The sequence below is a fragment of the Rhincodon typus genome, chromosome 34, assembly GCF_021869965.1.
Source record: "Rhincodon typus isolate 14 chromosome 34, sRhiTyp1.1, whole genome shotgun sequence".
Taxonomy (NCBI): Eukaryota; Metazoa; Chordata; class Chondrichthyes; order Orectolobiformes; family Rhincodontidae; genus Rhincodon; species Rhincodon typus.
The window spans coordinates 12,590,608-12,608,390 of NC_063365.1; the positions used below are offsets into that span (position 1 = coordinate 12,590,608).

Consider the following 17,783-nt stretch of genomic DNA (forward strand, 5'->3'; position numbering starts at 1 on the left):
TTTTGTGATAGGATTATTTACAAAGTGTTGCCCAGGGTGTTCTATGAATTACGCTGACAACCAATTTAGGACTGTTTGCCAATCCCAATGCGGTGTACTTGCACGTCCTGGAAGCCACACATATAAATACACAGGGCTATTTCCTTCGCAGAATGAATCAACATGTACACACACAGCACCTGTTTCAACAAGAATATGTCATGCACTATGAGAAAAGTGGGGTTGGCCTTGCGACTTATAAAGTAAGGAAAATAAACTGTTTAAAAAAAATAAACTTTTAGTAATTAACTATAGGTAAAGTATGGTCCACTCACTGGGAGTGAAGAATTCCCTATGTAACACATTTTTCTGCAGAGTTTAAGTCAAATTATCTCATTACTGGCCAGCAGAGGCAAACCATAGCCAAACTGCTGTAAATGACAACCACTGAGCAGAATTGTGTAATACTAATAATTACTGTCTCCAACAGAATTACCAGTCCTTTTCTATGTGCTTAATGTGAGGTTGCTTTATGTAGTATTTAGTAAGCATAGTTTGCAATCATTATTGACAAACTGAACTCAGGTCTCCATTTGGCGCAGTATCAAAGGAACAGTTTTCACCTTAGCCTTACAGAGTCAGTTGCCCATTGATATTTCATGAGCTGGTCAGAGATTTTTAACTTTCAGGCCACTGATCCAATGTGACACTCTTTACAAAGATCTGTGACGTCAGTGAACAGGTCAAGCTGTTCGGAGGTTCTTTGACCAAGGGAGATTGAAGAATCCTCACAAACAAGATTGGAAAGCATGAATTTTTTTTAAAAAAACACACCGGAATTATTATTTCCTACAGTGATTTGAATGTAGGCTAAATAAAGACTGGAACATGCATATTAGATTAAAGGGAGAGATATTAACGATGAAAACAGAAGAGATTTTGGAACAAAATAATGTAGAGTGACAACATTGAGGAAATGTTATCCTATGCCTCAACTTTTAAAATCCATCTCTCAAGTGAGTGTGGTGGGCAAATGCAGCAAGTTGACAAAATTCAAGTTACTTCTGTATATCTCCATCGCTGAACACAGCTTGTATAACAGCAAGGTACCATTGCTAGCAACTTACAGATTTGTGTTTATCACTGCATGTGCAGACACTAATAGTTACTGTCAGTTTTATCTATTAGTAACAGCAAAATCCTGAACAATCTAACACAAAAATAAACTCAATGTACAAAATCTCTGAAAAAAGAAGTCAGATTTAGTACAAATCACAAAACGCATTTTAAAGTTTGGAAAAGCCTCAGAAGTTAGCATGAAAATTACAATGATACATTTACAGACGTGCTTTAGCCTCCACAATGGTTCAACAACAGGGATGTAATGAGGTAATGGTAAGTGTCTCTCGTACAGTGACAGGGTTCAAACCCCATCATGGCAGGTGGTGAAATCTGAAATCAACAGAAATCGGGAACTAAAAGGTAATAGTGACCATACTATAAACGTCCATCTGGTTCACTAATATTCTTTTGGAAAAGGAATCTTGCCACCTTTGCCCGAATTGGCCTCCATGCTATGCTAAGGCCATAGTAAGAGGGTCAACTTTCTACTACCCCTGAAGTGTCCCAGTGAGTCACTCGGTTCTCTGATAATTAGGGATAAGGGATGGGCAATAACTGCTGGCCCAGTCAGCAACATCCACATTCCATGAGCTAATACGAAAAACTTCCTTCATGATCAGCATTATCATTCACCAGGAATTAGAGCACAAAGTAAACAAATGAATGCCTCAATTATTAACTAAAAGTCAAATTGAACATCGTACATGTATGCTGTAGATTACTAAACTAAACAGAGACAGAGACAATCACCCAGCTAGGTTGGATTATTTATTTTCAGAACAGATCAGAAACAATTTTTCAACATTAATATAGGCACTTGTACCTAATTTTGCGACCCTTCAAAATCTGGTCTGACATTAACATAAAAACATGGACCCAGAATAACACAAAATGTCAAAGAACAAGCTCACTTATACAGGGATAAAAGTTTAAAGGGTAGCTTTATGTTGAAGTTCATTGACTGTAAAGCAGTTTCTGAGCTTGGACACTCTTTACACTGATGTTAACAGTGATTCAAAGTCATGAGATCAAAAAAGAGTCGTTCAATTGACTGCTGTCTCATAAAAGGGCTGTAGGCACAATTTCCAAAAGACAGCAGAGTCCGAAGGCAAACTGGAGAGACTGAACGGTGGCTTATCTGTATCCACTCACTTGTGGTGGAAACTGATCACTTTTTGTGCCATGCAAGTTAATTATCACAGAAACCCAATATTTTACTATTCTTAACAACCAAAGTAATACATCTTCACGACCTCAGTGAGGTTAACACTTCATAATCCTAGCCCCAGAATAACCCTTAAACCTGCAGGATGCTTATTGGTATCAATGAATCAGCTTATGGAAAGAATAATCTCGTAGGTCCAAGCAGTGAGCAAAAGCAAAAAAGTTGCACATTTTATTTAGAGTTACTCTACAGCATTATAACTCTTATTTACAGTAAAGATGTCAAAAATAGCAATTTAGAAATTGAGTTGCAAGATTTATTTTCAGACAAACACTTTTTATTCAAAGCTTTCTCAGATACAGAAGATCAACAGCAGATGACACTGAAATCATCCCTTCTGAGAATTTCAAAATATACCAGAAGAGAGATTTAAAAAACCAGACTTAAGAGGCATTTTTCCACCTTTCTCCTTTTAATTCCACTGTCCACACAATGGACCCAACCAGATGGACACTAGAAAACCATCAAGAGATTAGGATGATTATATCCTCTGCTTTTGTAGGAGACTAAAATCTCAATTCAATATTCTTCTTGGATCCTACAAGTTACACTATCAACTTCATTTATGTTACATCTTTAATAATAAGATCTCTCTACGCACTTTACAAGATGATTATCAAATTAAATGACAGAGTCATTTATTACGGATATTATAAGATATTACAGCAAGTGACCAAAACCTTGATCAAAGAGGCAAGCTTATAAGAACAAGAAGCAAAGAAGTTTTAGAAGGGAATTTAAAAGTTTAGGGATTAACTCAAGGCAAACAATGAACACTACAAAAATCCAATTAATTTACTGAGTAGGACATTCATTGAATTTTAATACATCAAATAGGGAAAATCTTTCATTACGTTTAAGAGTCAGAGGTGAATAGATTATCCAAGGCTCCGCATTTATGGGGCCAGCAGGTGAATTCACACCCAAAAGCCCTTAAAATGTCCAGGAAAAAGCAATTATGGAGGCAACCAGCATGCGAGAGACACAGATTCTGTATTACGCTCAACATTTAATCAGCGATCCTGTCTTGCTACATCTGCTCCAATGGTACATTTCCCCTCTCCCATCCAGCTGCTATTAGAACATGCTCCGATTTTTCATTTTATTTAAATAATTTTTTTTGGTTTGGAGCTGTCATCTGTGAGTGGAGGGTTGAAAGGTGGCATTTGGACTATGATCAGCAGTTTTAACAACAAAGAACAGACAAGCTGTTATCTGTTTTTGACCAGGCCTAAAAATTAATTGTAGGTTGGTTCTTGATCAAAGAACTCCAAAAATTCTCCGACTCTGGAGTACCACTATGCTTAATCAGATAACAAATGTTTGGTCATTAAGAAGGTAAGTACGTGGGAGTTGGTTCCAATAAGCATAGGAGAAAACATCATGATCAAACAGAGGGAGAAGCCAGAGAGTTTGAACTGGTTTTTTTGGATTGTGTGATTCTGAAAGAAGTTTGACTGTTGATTCTAGAGCATGAAGATTTGAAAACTCCCTGTCTAATGTTCCCCTATAAGCTATTGGAATGTCACAAAATAGAAAGTATTATTGAACTGGAAAAGATGGCAGCGGTCAATGCGTTCAGAAAATTAAATCAACAGACAATCCCATGTACTTGCGAAGTAAGACTGCTCAAGTAATCACAGCCAGTTTTGTTAATTTTCCTATTGTTTACATTTACCCCTTAATGGTGTTTGTCTGTTTCTGTTTTCTATGCAAGTGGCGGCTGAAAATGAAGGTTATGGAGTTTAAAATCACTGACATCAATTAGATCACTTTACTTTTACCTTAAGTAACTGTATTGTTAATACAGCAAACTTTTTGTTAACCGGCACCTATGGGACCAGCAGTGTGCCGTTGATAAACATTCCAGTTGATCAAGAGGTCCCCATAATCATTATAAGAACACTAAGTAACAGAAATGTAATGCAGGCAGTAAACACATCACTGTTGCACTTTATTTACAGCATAAATCAGTTAAATAATCATCTAACTTTGCCTTAAATAGAACTTAAGGAGATCGCAATAATCCGCTAACTTATAATATTTCAGGGATATAATTTTTGGTGGTTTATCAAGAGTGCTAGCTCTTAAAAGGTGCTAATTAAAACAATGTTTGCTGTAAATTGTTAAGTCTTTAGGCTTAAAGCTTAAGCCTGGTGTGTAATATCAATTATTCACAAAGCCTGGGACTGGCTACTCAACTCGTCTGGTTAGAAACCACTGGAGTCTGAGGGTTTTAATTTGAGAGAGGTACGAATGCTTCAATTTGATTGGGCTGTCTGTCTCCGTGTCGTAAGGCAGCCGCTCAAGTGACAAACTGATTGGAAAAGCACGTTGGGGTCATCCCACATTTTTAAGCAGACTTTATCTAAACAGAAGTTGCTGGAAGAACTCAGCAGGTCTGGCAGCATCTGTTAAGAAAACAAAAAAAATCAAAGTTAACGTTTCAGGTCCGGTGACCCTTCCTCGCGAGTTTTATCTAGATCACAGCAGGTTCTTGGGATGCTGTCAGGTAGCCTGCTAAAGTGAGGGGAGTGCTCATTGGCAAGAAGGTGCCAGAGGACCTCAGAAGGTCAGGCAGCATCTGTGGAGAAAAGCAGAGCCAAGGTTTTGAGTCACTGCACAATGTTCGCACAATTCACCAGTCCTCAGAGACTGGAGCTGTTCATGTCCAAATGCATTTAAGACGTGGGCTGGCAAGTAGCAAATAACATTCATGCCACCCAAATACCAGGCAATAATCATCCTCAACATGAGAGAATCTAATGAGCTCACATTGACAATCAGTGGTTTTACCATCACCATCAACATTCTGACTGTTACCTTTAACTAGAAACTGTCCTCAACATGCCAAATGATTACTGTGGTTAAACCAGTAGGTCAGAGGCTGAGAATACTGCAACACGCAACTCACCTGCTGACTCCCCAAAGCTTGTTCAGTGGTTAGCACTGCTGGCACACAGCACAAGGGACCTAGATTCGATTGTCCCTCGGGTGACTGACTGTGTGGAGTTTGCACATTCTCCCCATGTCTGCATGGGTTTTCTCCCACAGTCCAAAGATGGGTAGGTTAAATGGATTGGCTATGCTAAATTGACCATAGTGTCCAGGGATGTGCAGGCTAGGTGGGTTAGGCATGAGAAATGCAGGGTTACAGGGAGAGGATAGGGGGATGGGTGTGGTTGGGATGCTCTTCGAAGGGTCTGTATTGATTCGATGGGCCAAACGCCTATTTCCATACTGCAGGGATTCTATAAAAAGAGTAGTCCTGATAGAACACAAAGTGAGAAAAAGGAAATGAAACAGTTTGAATTACGATTAAAAGCAGAGGGAAAAGTAAAGGAAAGGATAGCCCTAGCAGAATAAACGGAGAAATAAAGGTTTTGAACATCAGATTTTGGAACTGAAAACTCAAATTCAATTTGGGTCTGTTTCTGTGCTCTAGGACTCCGATTTAAAATAGCGGTGGTAGAAATGAAAGGTAGGAGTAGTGATGAGGACAGTGATGAAGAAAATCCCGTCATAGCCAAATGCCCCAGCAGGGATCTGTCTAAAAATGTCCAAACATTGTCTGGATTCAATGAGAAGGATGTAGAAGCCTCTCTTTCTTCATTTGACAAAGTGACGAAACAAACGAAATGGCCAGTCATCATGTGGATATTGTTGATCCAAACAAAGTTGGTAGGGACAGCAAGAAAGGTATTTGCATCACTTATCAGAGGAGATTATCTGGGCAGTATGATGAGGTGAAAAATGCCATCTTAAGCGCACATGAGCTAGTACCACAAGTTGACAGGCAAAGTTTTAGGAATCTAAGCAGGGACTCTGGTCAAACCTACACTGAGTTTGAGAGGATCAAACCAAGCAATTTTGATAGGTGGATAATAGGTGAAAATAGATCAAAGATAATTAAAAATTTCCAATGTCAACGGTAGCCTTACGATAACCTCGTTTAAAGAAATCGCTCCAGATACTTCCACAAAACCTGGAATAAATCCATGTTTTCATAATCTTTCCAAATTTAAGTCCTCCAAGAAATATTAAATACAGTGTGTCTTAGGAATATTGTGATACTTTTAATGGTTCTAATATTACTAATGACAGCTTGTAACAAATATGGGTATTATTTAACTTAAAATAATTAATAGGCTCTAGGATTATATTTCTACTGTCAAAGTCAAGTGCAGTTTTGGGATGATGTAAAATGGCATTTGTTTAATTAATTCTTGTGCTGGAGGTTATGTCCTGTCAAAACTTAACCCAACAGTAGTTCTGTGGAAAATGTTTTTAACCAGTTGGCCATGTCAATCTGAATTGATCCACTGGAATTTATTTTTATGCAAGTTGCTAGAATGTGAGTGTTTCTAGCATGCCAGAATTTATTGTCTATCCCTAATTACCCTTGAGTATCTGGTGGTGAGCCCTCCTTTCTCAAGTGCAACATGCCACGTGTAGGTACACCTACAATATTGTTAGGGAGGGAGTTTCAAGATTGACTTAGCAATAATAAAAGGAATATTTATTTCAAAGTTATAATGTGTTGCAGGTGTTGACGTTCCCAAGGCCTTGACCTTCCAGGTGGTACAGTTCACACATTTGGAAGGTACAGTCAAAGGAAACTTGGCAATATGCTGCACTCATAAGCAGAACTCTCTATGCCTTCTGTCTCTGTCAACTTCATACATGAATTGTCTTATCACACTGTCCTGGCTATAGTCAGGCTCGTGACAATTGACTCATCTGGGCATATCCTGATTCTAAACTAGCCTTTGAGATACTTGAGGTGCCAGTATTTGAGCTGGTACCTGCAAGTGATAAGTTAAGTGACAATGCTTCTTCTTTCCGGCTACCTTCTTCTACTTGCCCTTCAACTTGCTTCTACAGGAATTGAGACAGCAATTCTTGATTACCTAAAAGCTCAAAACATGTAAAAGAAGTGGGGTAGGAAGGAAGTGAGAATGTCATGGTCATTTCATTTCATGGCACTTTTCAGGGTAACAGTTATAAGTTAAGAAGAGATTGCATAAAACAGCAAGAACACGATGCAGAATGACTTGATGCCATTGGCTCCATAGCTGTCCACGTTTGTCTGGACCATCTCCTCCAGTGCACTGAGAGATGGAGGGGGAGCTGGTACACTTCCAGACTCCTGGCTTGCTGATCTGCTGTATGCCACATGCTGCAAGACAGAGGTTAATTGTCATTAATTAACTTTGTGTCACTGCCTGCCAAAAGGAGTAGACAGAGCTGTGTAAAGGCTGTGAGTGGTATGTATGTGACTAACATATTTCACAAGTGTGTGTGGATGGAATGTAGTGTAAAGATATTAGTGAATTAATGTTAAGTGCCATTGCGCGATGGCAAATGTGTGATGGGATTCTGGTGCATCAAGCAGTGAGAGGGGTAATAGACATGGGACTGGATTTTTCATGATGTTGCTGGGTATCAAAGGTTTGAGTTATTAAAAAAAAACTGGATAGGCTGAGACTTGTCTCACTGGAGCATAGGAGGTTGAGAGGCAACCTTACAGAAGTTTATAAAATAATGAGGGGGTATAGATAGAGTTAATGGTACTTGTCTTTTCCCTAGGATGGGGGATTTCAAGACTCGGGAGAACACTTAAGTGAGAGGAGAGAGATTTAAAAAAAAAAGACATGAAGGGCAAATTTTTTTTTAAATAGATGTGGGGAATGAACTTCCTGAGGAAGTGGTGGATGTGGGTACAATTACAAAGCTTAAAATACATTTGAATAAGAAATGAATAAGAAAGGTTTGGAGGAATATGGACCAGGAGCAGGCAGGCAGGATTAGTTTAATTTGGGATTATGCTCAGCATGGACTAGTTGGACTGAAGGGTCCGATCCCATGCTTAATGACTCCATATCAAGCTTTTGGAAAGACAATTATTTTGAAGTTCAAAACTTCACTTCCTGAAGTAGTGAGAACTGAAGGAAGAGCAGAGAGTTAAGACAGCAAGATTAGCTGCAGAATTAACACATGATTAGGAGTTGGTTCATAAATCAAAGTTTGGCTTCCAACATCACTTTCTATCTGTGAGGTATAGAAATTGGGGGGGAAAAAAAAACAAAGAAAACCTCACCTGTTAAGGGAAAAGATGATCTCACTGAAGATAGTAAATGTAGTTTACCACAGAGTGAAAAGGAAGCCTATCGGAGGAAAGAGAAGTGAAAAAGCTCAGGTGTTTTCACGATATTAGTCTACATTACAGTGTTGGTGGTTCAGAGAAATCACTGGGAAGACAGATGTGTGAGAATAAGATAAGCCAATGAATTTTGTTGAAATGGGGAATAAAAAGCAGAGTGGAAGCTAAAAAGCTGCAAACTGATGCACAATCTGATCAGTGGTGGTTGAGAAGGAAGGGCCAAATCTGTTTAAAGAATTTACTTGTGTGGTTAAGGTTTACTCATGTTTGCCAAGAGGAGCAGGTACAGAAATTTAAATCTTGAGAGATACAGGAGCAAGTCCATTTTTGATTGTGAGACATAAGGAGATATGTAACCCAGAAGGAGTATTGCCAGATACAGAGGTAATATGTGGAATTCATGGTGAGAAGAGCAGTTTTCCATTATACAAAGTGAGTTTGGAGAGTCTGGTGAAAAGTGGTAAAGTGGTCGTAGGAATAAAAGAGAAACTCTCCATTTCGGAAATACAGTTTATCCTTGATAATGATATGGCTGGATCACAGGTGGGAGTGATGTCTACTATGGTTGAAAAGCCAGTAGAAAATCAGGCAACTGCCATGTTACAGAATTATATCCAGGGATTCTTCCTGACTGTGTGGTAACAACGTCACAAAGCCAGAGGCTGAAGCAGGAGGAGATGTCAAGGAGTAATTTAAGGAAGTTGAACTTCAACAATCAGAAACTATATTTGATCAAATGGTTGAGAAAACACTCAAACAGGTGGAGGACAACGTGGATATTTATAGTTCAGAGAAATTAGCTGAATCACAACAGAAAGGTGAAAAACTGAACAACTGTATCAAACAGCATACACAGAAGAATCAGAGCGTATCCCAGAATGTTACTTTATTAACGATCAAGTCTTGACGAGGAAATGGAAACCAATACATATTCAGGTGGATAAGGAATAGGCAGAAGTTCATCAAGTTGTATTACCATTGCATTATCGGAACGCGGTATTGCAGGTAGCACATGAATTACCATTAGGTTGTTATTTGGAAATAAGGAAAACTTAAGCCAAAATATGAAAACATTTTTATTGATCTGCACTGTGTAAGGATGTGGTTCAATTTTGCTGGATATGTCATACATGTCAGGTAATTGGAAAACCTCAGGCAGTGATAAAACCAACATCCTTAACACACATTCCTGCATTCGAGGGACCTTTTACAAGAATCTGAGCTGATTATGTAGGGCCTGTACCTAAAACAAAAAGTGTGAGTCAGCATTTATTGACCATAATGGATGTGTCTACTACATTTCCAGGGACCATTACATTACGCAAGATCATAGCTAAAGGATTATGGTAGAGTTACTCCATTTTTGTTTACTAAATACGGACTACCCAACTACCCACAGAAATACAACCACATCAAGAGTCAAATTTTACATTAAAATTATTCAAAGAAGTTATGCATAGCTTAAAAATAAAACATCTCAGATCCACAGCATACCATCCAGAATGGCAAAGAACATTAGAGCAGTGGCATCAAATTTTAAAAGACCATGTTGAGGGCTTATATTCAAGGAGGATTGGGATGAAGGAAATCCATTTGCTCTTTTTGGAATTAGGGATGCACCTAATTAATCGACTAAATTCAGTCTATTTGAATTCGTTCTTGGGCGTGAGATGAGATGACCTCTGAAATTAATTATGCAGAAATTGTGAGTCAGAGTTCAGAGACCACATATTTGGACTGTATTTCAAATTTTGAGGAAACATTAAATACAGCAGGTGAGTTGACTAGAGAGCATTTAAAAGTAGCCAACAGGCGATGAAACAAGAAGCAGACAAGAGATCAAAAATGTGCAATTTTGCTTGTCAAGTTTTAGTGTTAGTGTTACTTCCAGTGGCATGTGAACCTTTAAAGGGCAAGGTTTAGTCGACCTTATCAAATGGAAAGGAAATTGAGTGAGTGAGGGGACTTTATTTGGTAAGAATGCCAGATAGATAGAAATCTCAGAGTGTGTAATGTGAATATGCTCAAAAGGTATTTTGATCTGGAAAAAAAACGAAAGGAGAATGTGTTACTAGTTACAACACACAGTGAGAAACCACTGCTCAGAGGCTTCAGAATTGGACATTCCTCAAATTAGATTGGACCAGGACGTTCTCAAAAACTGGGATACATTATTTAGGTATCTTTCAGAACAAAGTTGAAATGACCTGAAACAGTTATTACAATCACATGGGGACCTATGTGGGAATAAGCTGGGAAGTACTAGTTGGATTATGTATGATGCAGATATAGGAAATGCTGTTCCAATTAAGCAAAATCCTTGTCGACTTAACCCTCTAACATTGGCACAGATTCAAAAAGAGATTGATTGCATGCTCAAAGACAATATAATCGAAGTGAGTTGCAGCAAATGGAGCACACTTTTGGTAATAGTGCAAAAACTAACAATTGTTTATGGACTATTATAAAGTCAATGCAGTTACAAAATCTGATTCATATCCTATTCTACATGTTTAGAAAACTGGGTTGAGAAGGTGAGACAAGCTACCTATATTTCAAAGCTGGACTTAGGCGACACTAATCGGGTATCTTTATCCGAAAGAGAGAAGGAAATTTTGGTATTCAGGACACCGAATGGACTGTACCAGTTTCAAGTCATGGCATTTGGTATAAAAAATGTGCCATGTACATGTCAAAGACTAACTAATAAAGTCATCTACAACCTGGTGATTTTTAATCACACATGGGAAGAATATTTGGAGTATCTATCAGAAGGCGGGCTTGGTGATCAACCTGGCTAACAGTGAGTCTGCAAAAGCCCAAGTCACATTCCTGGGCCATGTCATTGGATCTGAACAAAAGGCAACCCAAGGATATGAAAAAAGGTTACTGGGGAGTTTCCCATGCCATTCACAAAGACAGAAGTACTCTGATGCCTGGCAATGTGTGTTTTTTTTTAAATCAGAATGAAATAAAAGAGCTTTTGAGGCAAACCTTTTGAATATTTTATATTTACATATGGAAAGATTCCACTGAAATCAAGCATAGAGCTTTTACACCATTCAGGACTGAGAAAAGCAAAGAGAAAACTCTTCTACTGTGCAACTGAATTTGTGCCTAAAACTCAGATACAACAAATGACCAAGATTCTAAAGCTATCCAGCAGGTAGAGATTGCTGATAGCATCAGGCTACCATTTGTTACATTTAAGTTTCAGCTACTTTTGCACACAAAGCAGCACTAATTTTAACTGTCCTTAAGGCCAACAAAGTAGAAATGAATTAAATTAAACCAGCCTCACAAGAATTAGGCAAAGTGCAACTCTGAAGGATGGTCAATGTACTGGGAATTCTTGAAATGTTGAATCTGTCACATCAATACTTACAAAAACAAACAACCAGTCAAATACAAAAAGTGAACTAATCACATGCCATTATTCAGGTTTTTTTTGCTACTTGGAGGATAAGCTTGATAAAGATTCTGGCTTGGTTGACTGGTTAGTTGTATCATTTCTCAATTTGAAGAGCCCATCCACAAAATGAAACTAGACCATGATTTTGCACTCTATAATTGATTTAATGGGTATAGCACAGAACTTCGAAATAGCTGTTTGTCATTGGGGCCTCTTCGAACTCTTTCAATTCACCAGTATTGCATGATATTAATCAATTCCCAATTTTTTTTACCCAACAATAGATTCAAAACTTCCAGCGAAGATTTTTAGAAATTGAAATTGAACAAAATTTCTTGAATATTTCAAAGTTCTAATTGCTTTATTCAAAATCTTAAGTAATTACACAATTAAATGAGGGAGAGATGATTTGATTAAGCATAGTTCGTTCAGAAATAACCAAATTCCACTGAGAAGAGAACCTAACTCATTTTTAAATGAGTACTGAGTTTCTGCCTTAAATGTGGAAATTAATTCATTACATGAATTACACAATTTAAATACATTTTCTCATACCTACCCTAAAAATTTGTCATGTATCATCTTGAATCCATGGAAGCGTTTCCTAATTAAGCAACTTATTTCCAAGTAATTAATCAAATCTGCTTTTTTCCATACATTTTTGTAACTTAGTGGCATTAAACCTGGCACAGGTCAATAAATGCATTACACATCTGTACTGACATTAGTTTTTGTGAAGAAGTCAATTTAAATTAACTTTGGTAACTAGTAGTTGCCAATGTCTTATTTAGAACATGGCTGAACAAAAATAAGTCATGCTAAAAATGCTCATTCACAGATGAAAATAAGTTAGGGAAATTGCTGTAAAAACAGCTACATAAATTTTCTAGCTCCCTGGAACCATCTTATTTATTCCAGGCCAACTGACCTGTAAAGAAAATGCACATACAGCAAAACACTGACAATCCGATTCACTATGTTGTACTTCAGTTCTCAGATTGCACCATTTGATGCAAGCTGACCCATTTTGCAGTAAAACCTCCAAGTTACCAGACTCAAGAATATTAGGCAAAGTGCATTTGCAAAACACCCCACGCTAAAGAATGATGGGGGCATTGGGACCCCCTAAATCTGTCAAATCAAAACTTACAAGAGAAAACAGACCTGCAAATACAAAGTGCACTGGTGTGTGTTATTTGGTAAAATAAAAATTAACCCCAACGTGATGTTTATAAGAGACCAAAAATATATCAGCAGGACTATTTTACTAATTCGATATCTCATGCAATACTGATACTGTCTTTCAGACGAGGTAGCAAACTGATTAGGTAAAATGTAGATTTCATATCTCTTGTTAAAGATGGGACCTCTTATTGCTTGTTGTGAGTACTTATCATATGTAAGCTTTCTTGCATGGCAAATTTCAAAAGAAACAGACCAGAATTGGGTGGGGGCTGCAAACAAAAAGAGAAAAAATTTCAAAAACAAAAAAAAAGATGGTTACAGTATTTGGGAATGAGACAAAAGTGAGCTGAAGGAAATATAGAAAGGGATATAGGAAGAGAAGGGGTGGAAGGAAAGCAAGGAGTCAAACACAAAGAACTCAAAAAAGATACTTCAAGTTAGATTAGAGAAGCTTTGTTCAATGTGACTTTTTCCAGTTTACATTTTAATACACCTCCCTTTAAAAGTATTTGACATCCACAAGTTTAAAAACCACTAAAAGCAAAGCAGTGTTCCAAGCCAAAAATAGAATTCTGCCATATGCTACCCAAACATTTAAAACAACATTTTAGCGCAAGGCAGCGCACTGCAAGGAAATGAATAAGATTTCCATGGCCAGTGCATTCAAAACTACCGAACCAGTTGCTAATTATGATTCAAATTATTTTGCAGAAAAGTTAGCATTTAAATGGACAAAGAAAGAGAATTCAGAAAGCATGATAGTCACACATTTTTTTGCAAATGCTGTTAGATCATTTTAAACTACACTTACTTCCCTGGATATTGGAATTTATGCTATAATAAATGATACTCATTTCCAGGCAGGTCAAATTACAATACACGTTTACATAATTTTTGACTATCATAATCACTGACTTACATTTAGAAAGTACTATGATGATTAACTATGTTAATCAAAATCCCTCAAATGAACAGAAAATTAAACTAGAACACAGATGCTTTACACAATGTTTATAACTTCATTTAAACAAAGGCAACAAAACTTAAATATGAACACTTTTCTTCACGTGTAGCCCGATTTAAATTTAAAAAACAGAAATTAATAATAAAAGGAAAATGGAACTGGCTTCAAGTGTGCAAATATCTTATGTTTACAAGGCATAAGGATTTAAATCTCAAATAGAATATTCCATTGCAAGATTTTGTTTCAACCTTTTTCCACTTTGAAAAGTAACACAAACTATCCATCTGCTTTATGAATTCAGGAGAGCTTTCCTCGATTAGAAAACAAATTGCACTTCAAGTAAAGTTTATGATCTTAATCTACTGTCGATAATGGATGCAAATTTTAGTGTTCAAATTTAACTCAATTTTTGCACAAGCTACAATTTCTTGGTAATGTTAATTTTACTGCCGAATTCTGATCCCAAAATCCACATTTTGTTTTTACCCTGATTTTAACATTGACTAATTTTGGTCTGGCTCTTGAAATAAAATAATGTTCCATTTTCCCTTGACTGGCTTCTTTCAGTTTACAATCCAGAAATAATTTAAATAGACATCCCACTGGAGATGTGGTAGTGGTATTGTCACTGGATTAGTGACTCAGTAACGTGATGGACTCTTACATGCCTGCTGAAATCGCCTAATAAGCCACACTGATCATGCAAAATTAGAGATGGGCAACAAATGCTGGCTTTGCCAACAATGTCCACATTCAAGAAAATAAAAAGAGAATTTGGATGAAATGTTGTTTCTTAATGATATAATGTTTATCTATGTAATATACAGAACATTAACTAAGGCAGAGATATTTTCTGTTGGTGGGAAGGGTGGCTCTGTCTATATATTCAAAATAAATAACTTTAATTCTCAGTGGCTGTTTCAGTAGGATAAAAATTGTAAATTATTTTCTCAATAACTTTATACATTCTAGGTTCTATCGTGCAAATCACGACTTTGTCACAATCTACAAATGGCTGTGCTTGACTCAAAATATGACCAAGACAGATTGTAAACTTACTTGTCAAGGAAATCCTTGTCCACTATCGCGCAAATGTCAAGAAGGGGGTTTCCCATCCCAAAGAGAGCATTTTGTCTGGAAAAACAAGCACAAAATGGCTTAATTAGCTCATTTCTACAGTAGTCAAACTTAGAGAGGCATTTGTATCTTTCCAAAATTCAGAACTGAAAAGTAAGACAGGTGCTAGGCTTTTTAGTTAAAAGATTTTAAGCTATGTATCTGAAAAAGTTTTCATTGGCAACAGGCAGACAGAACTGACTTTGAAAATGAATTTTATTTGCTTTATGTTATTTTATTTCAATCATGTAATTACAAAAAACTTGATAAATATTAACAATTGGCATTTCACTAATATTGTCAGCTTTACTATACAATTTCCAACTTAATTGTTTGTTATGTTTGATCTTATTTAGGTCATCAGATGGGTAAGACAAAACAAATACAAATACAAATACAAATACAATCACTTGACTTTTACATGAAGAAACCATGTCCAAGTATAAGTTTACACAAAATTAAACAGAATAAGAGTGAGCTATAACATCTGAATTCAGCAATAACTTCATACAATTGTTTCATTTGGAGCAACATTCAATAAACATTAAAGTATTGTTAATTAATATAATTTCCTCCAAACTAGTTTGCCATTTACTTCTGGCCCCATTGGATTATCTACATCATCCTTCAGAGGAAGCAATAACGTCACTGTACAAGTAATCCAGAACCCCAGCTCTGTGGACATGGTGTTTGAATCTGCCACGAAGGGATGTGAACTCAAATCTCGAATAACATGTTATCCTAATGATGACCATGTACTACCACTGATTGCTATAAAAACTCATCTGAATGGCTCTTATATTTTAGCTTAGGAAACTGGCCTTCCTTAACTGATCTGGCCAACATGTAACCTACAGCAATGTGGTTCACTCTCAACTGCCTCTGGCCTATGCTGACCTAGCCAGCTAAGCCCACATCCTATGAATGGATTAAAAACACAAAAATCAGGAAATCCTTCTATCCTTCACTGTCACTGGGTCAAAAATCCTGGAATTCCCTTCCTAACAGCATTATGCATCAACCCACAGCACGTGGACTGCAGCAGTTCAAGAAGGCAGCTCACACCACCCTCTCAAGGGCAACTAGGGACGGGCAATAAATGCTGGCCTGCCAGTGACACCCACATCCCACAAATGAATAGCAAAAAAATCCATAATTATTAATGAAATCATGACAATAAAAAATGACTTTGCTATGAAGTGCATTTCTCATTAAAGCAGTACAGTTTTCTTCAATAAACTGTGCCAAACAGATCCTGAATCATGACTTTTCGTTTTAAGGTTGTTATGGAACTTGCAGATGCATAGTAAAAAGGAGGATGAATTTGGCAGACAAACTGAAAACATTTCATCTTAAAATTAGGTCACTGCCATTTTTAAAGCAAGAATATGTGGCAAAGTTCTAACAAAACATTAAATATCCAAAAATGTATTTGTCTGTAGTCACTACAATCAAATAAGCTCATACATTCAATAGAGTATTAAGTCAGAGGACATTTCAAGAACTTGGGGGTTGGTTATCTCAGTTGTGAAGGGTCACAGGACCAGAAACATGAACTCTGCTTTCTCTGCACAGATGCCACCAAACCTGCTGAGGTTTTCCAGCAATTTCTATTTTTGTACCTGATTTTAAGCATCTGCAGTTTTTTTGGGCTCGACCCACCCCACCCCCCTCAATTGTTTGGATGGCTGGCTTGCAATACTGAGTGAAGCCAACACCACGGGTTTAGCGCCCACACCCACTTAGGTTACCATGTAGGACTCTCCTTCTGAACTTCTGTGTTCAAGCTGACCCTCAGATTAAACCACCTATCAGACAGCAGCCCTACTATCTGGTCAGACATCACCTTCTCCTTTGACACAGCTATATTTGCAACACTAGAGTACATATCCCAATTAATGAGTCTTGTGCAAATTAGTTATCACAAGCAAAGGTTAAGGCAAAATAAACAGCTTTTTCACTTTAAGAAATTGATTTTCCTACTTCTATGGCAGTTTTGTACTGTCAACCTGGCTGAGTTGTTTGGATCTTCGGTCGAAGTGAAGTCACTTGCAGTTTTTTAAAATTTATTCTGATATGCAATGTGATTGTCACTGTCAAGGTTTGTTCCAGTGTATTCAGAAGTGCCGTTGACAGAGGTGGTGTCATTTGAATGAAACGTCAAACTAGATAGCCATGGAGAGAGAAATAATCTCCGTAAATAATTTGCTCATTACAAAGTTCTTTCTACTAACAGCACTATCAATTTTGATTCCAAAAATTGTATCAAAGATGGAACAAAACTTAGTCTTACAACCTTTTTGAAGCAATCCCAAGCATTCAGAGGTTTATCATGACCTGTGAAGCAGGTCAGATGTGATAGAAGAATCTCTATTTGCCTTGACTAGTGGAATTCCAAAGAAGAAAAAAGTGAATAGGAAAATGGACACAGGAGAGAAAGAGATAAAATGGAGAGTGGGACACACAAAGAAAGATAAAAGGAGAGGTGCAGGCAGAAGAAACAAAGACAATAAGGCAAGGAAAACAGACATGAATGAGAAAGTGAAGAGAGAAGGCGGGGGGCCGGGAAGGAGGGAGAGGGAGAGGGAGAGGGAGAGGGAGAGGGAGAGGGAGAGGG

General features: G+C 37.4%; 1 protein-coding gene across 4 annotated transcripts in view; it reads right to left on the reverse strand.

The window, feature by feature from the left end:
* LOC109936756 (adenosine kinase) overlaps window positions 1-17,783 on the reverse strand; it is a 503,574-nt gene that overhangs the window by 439,224 nt on the left and 46,567 nt on the right. For all 4 annotated transcript variants that reach the window (XM_048616272.1, XM_048616270.1, XM_048616269.1 and 1 more), the window contains exon 2: window positions 15,110-15,184. In XM_048616272.1, the coding sequence (XP_048472229.1) occupies window positions 15,110-15,165 (56 nt within the window). In that variant the 5' untranslated portion in view covers window positions 15,166-15,184. The remainder of the gene's footprint in view (window positions 1-15,109; window positions 15,185-17,783) is intronic.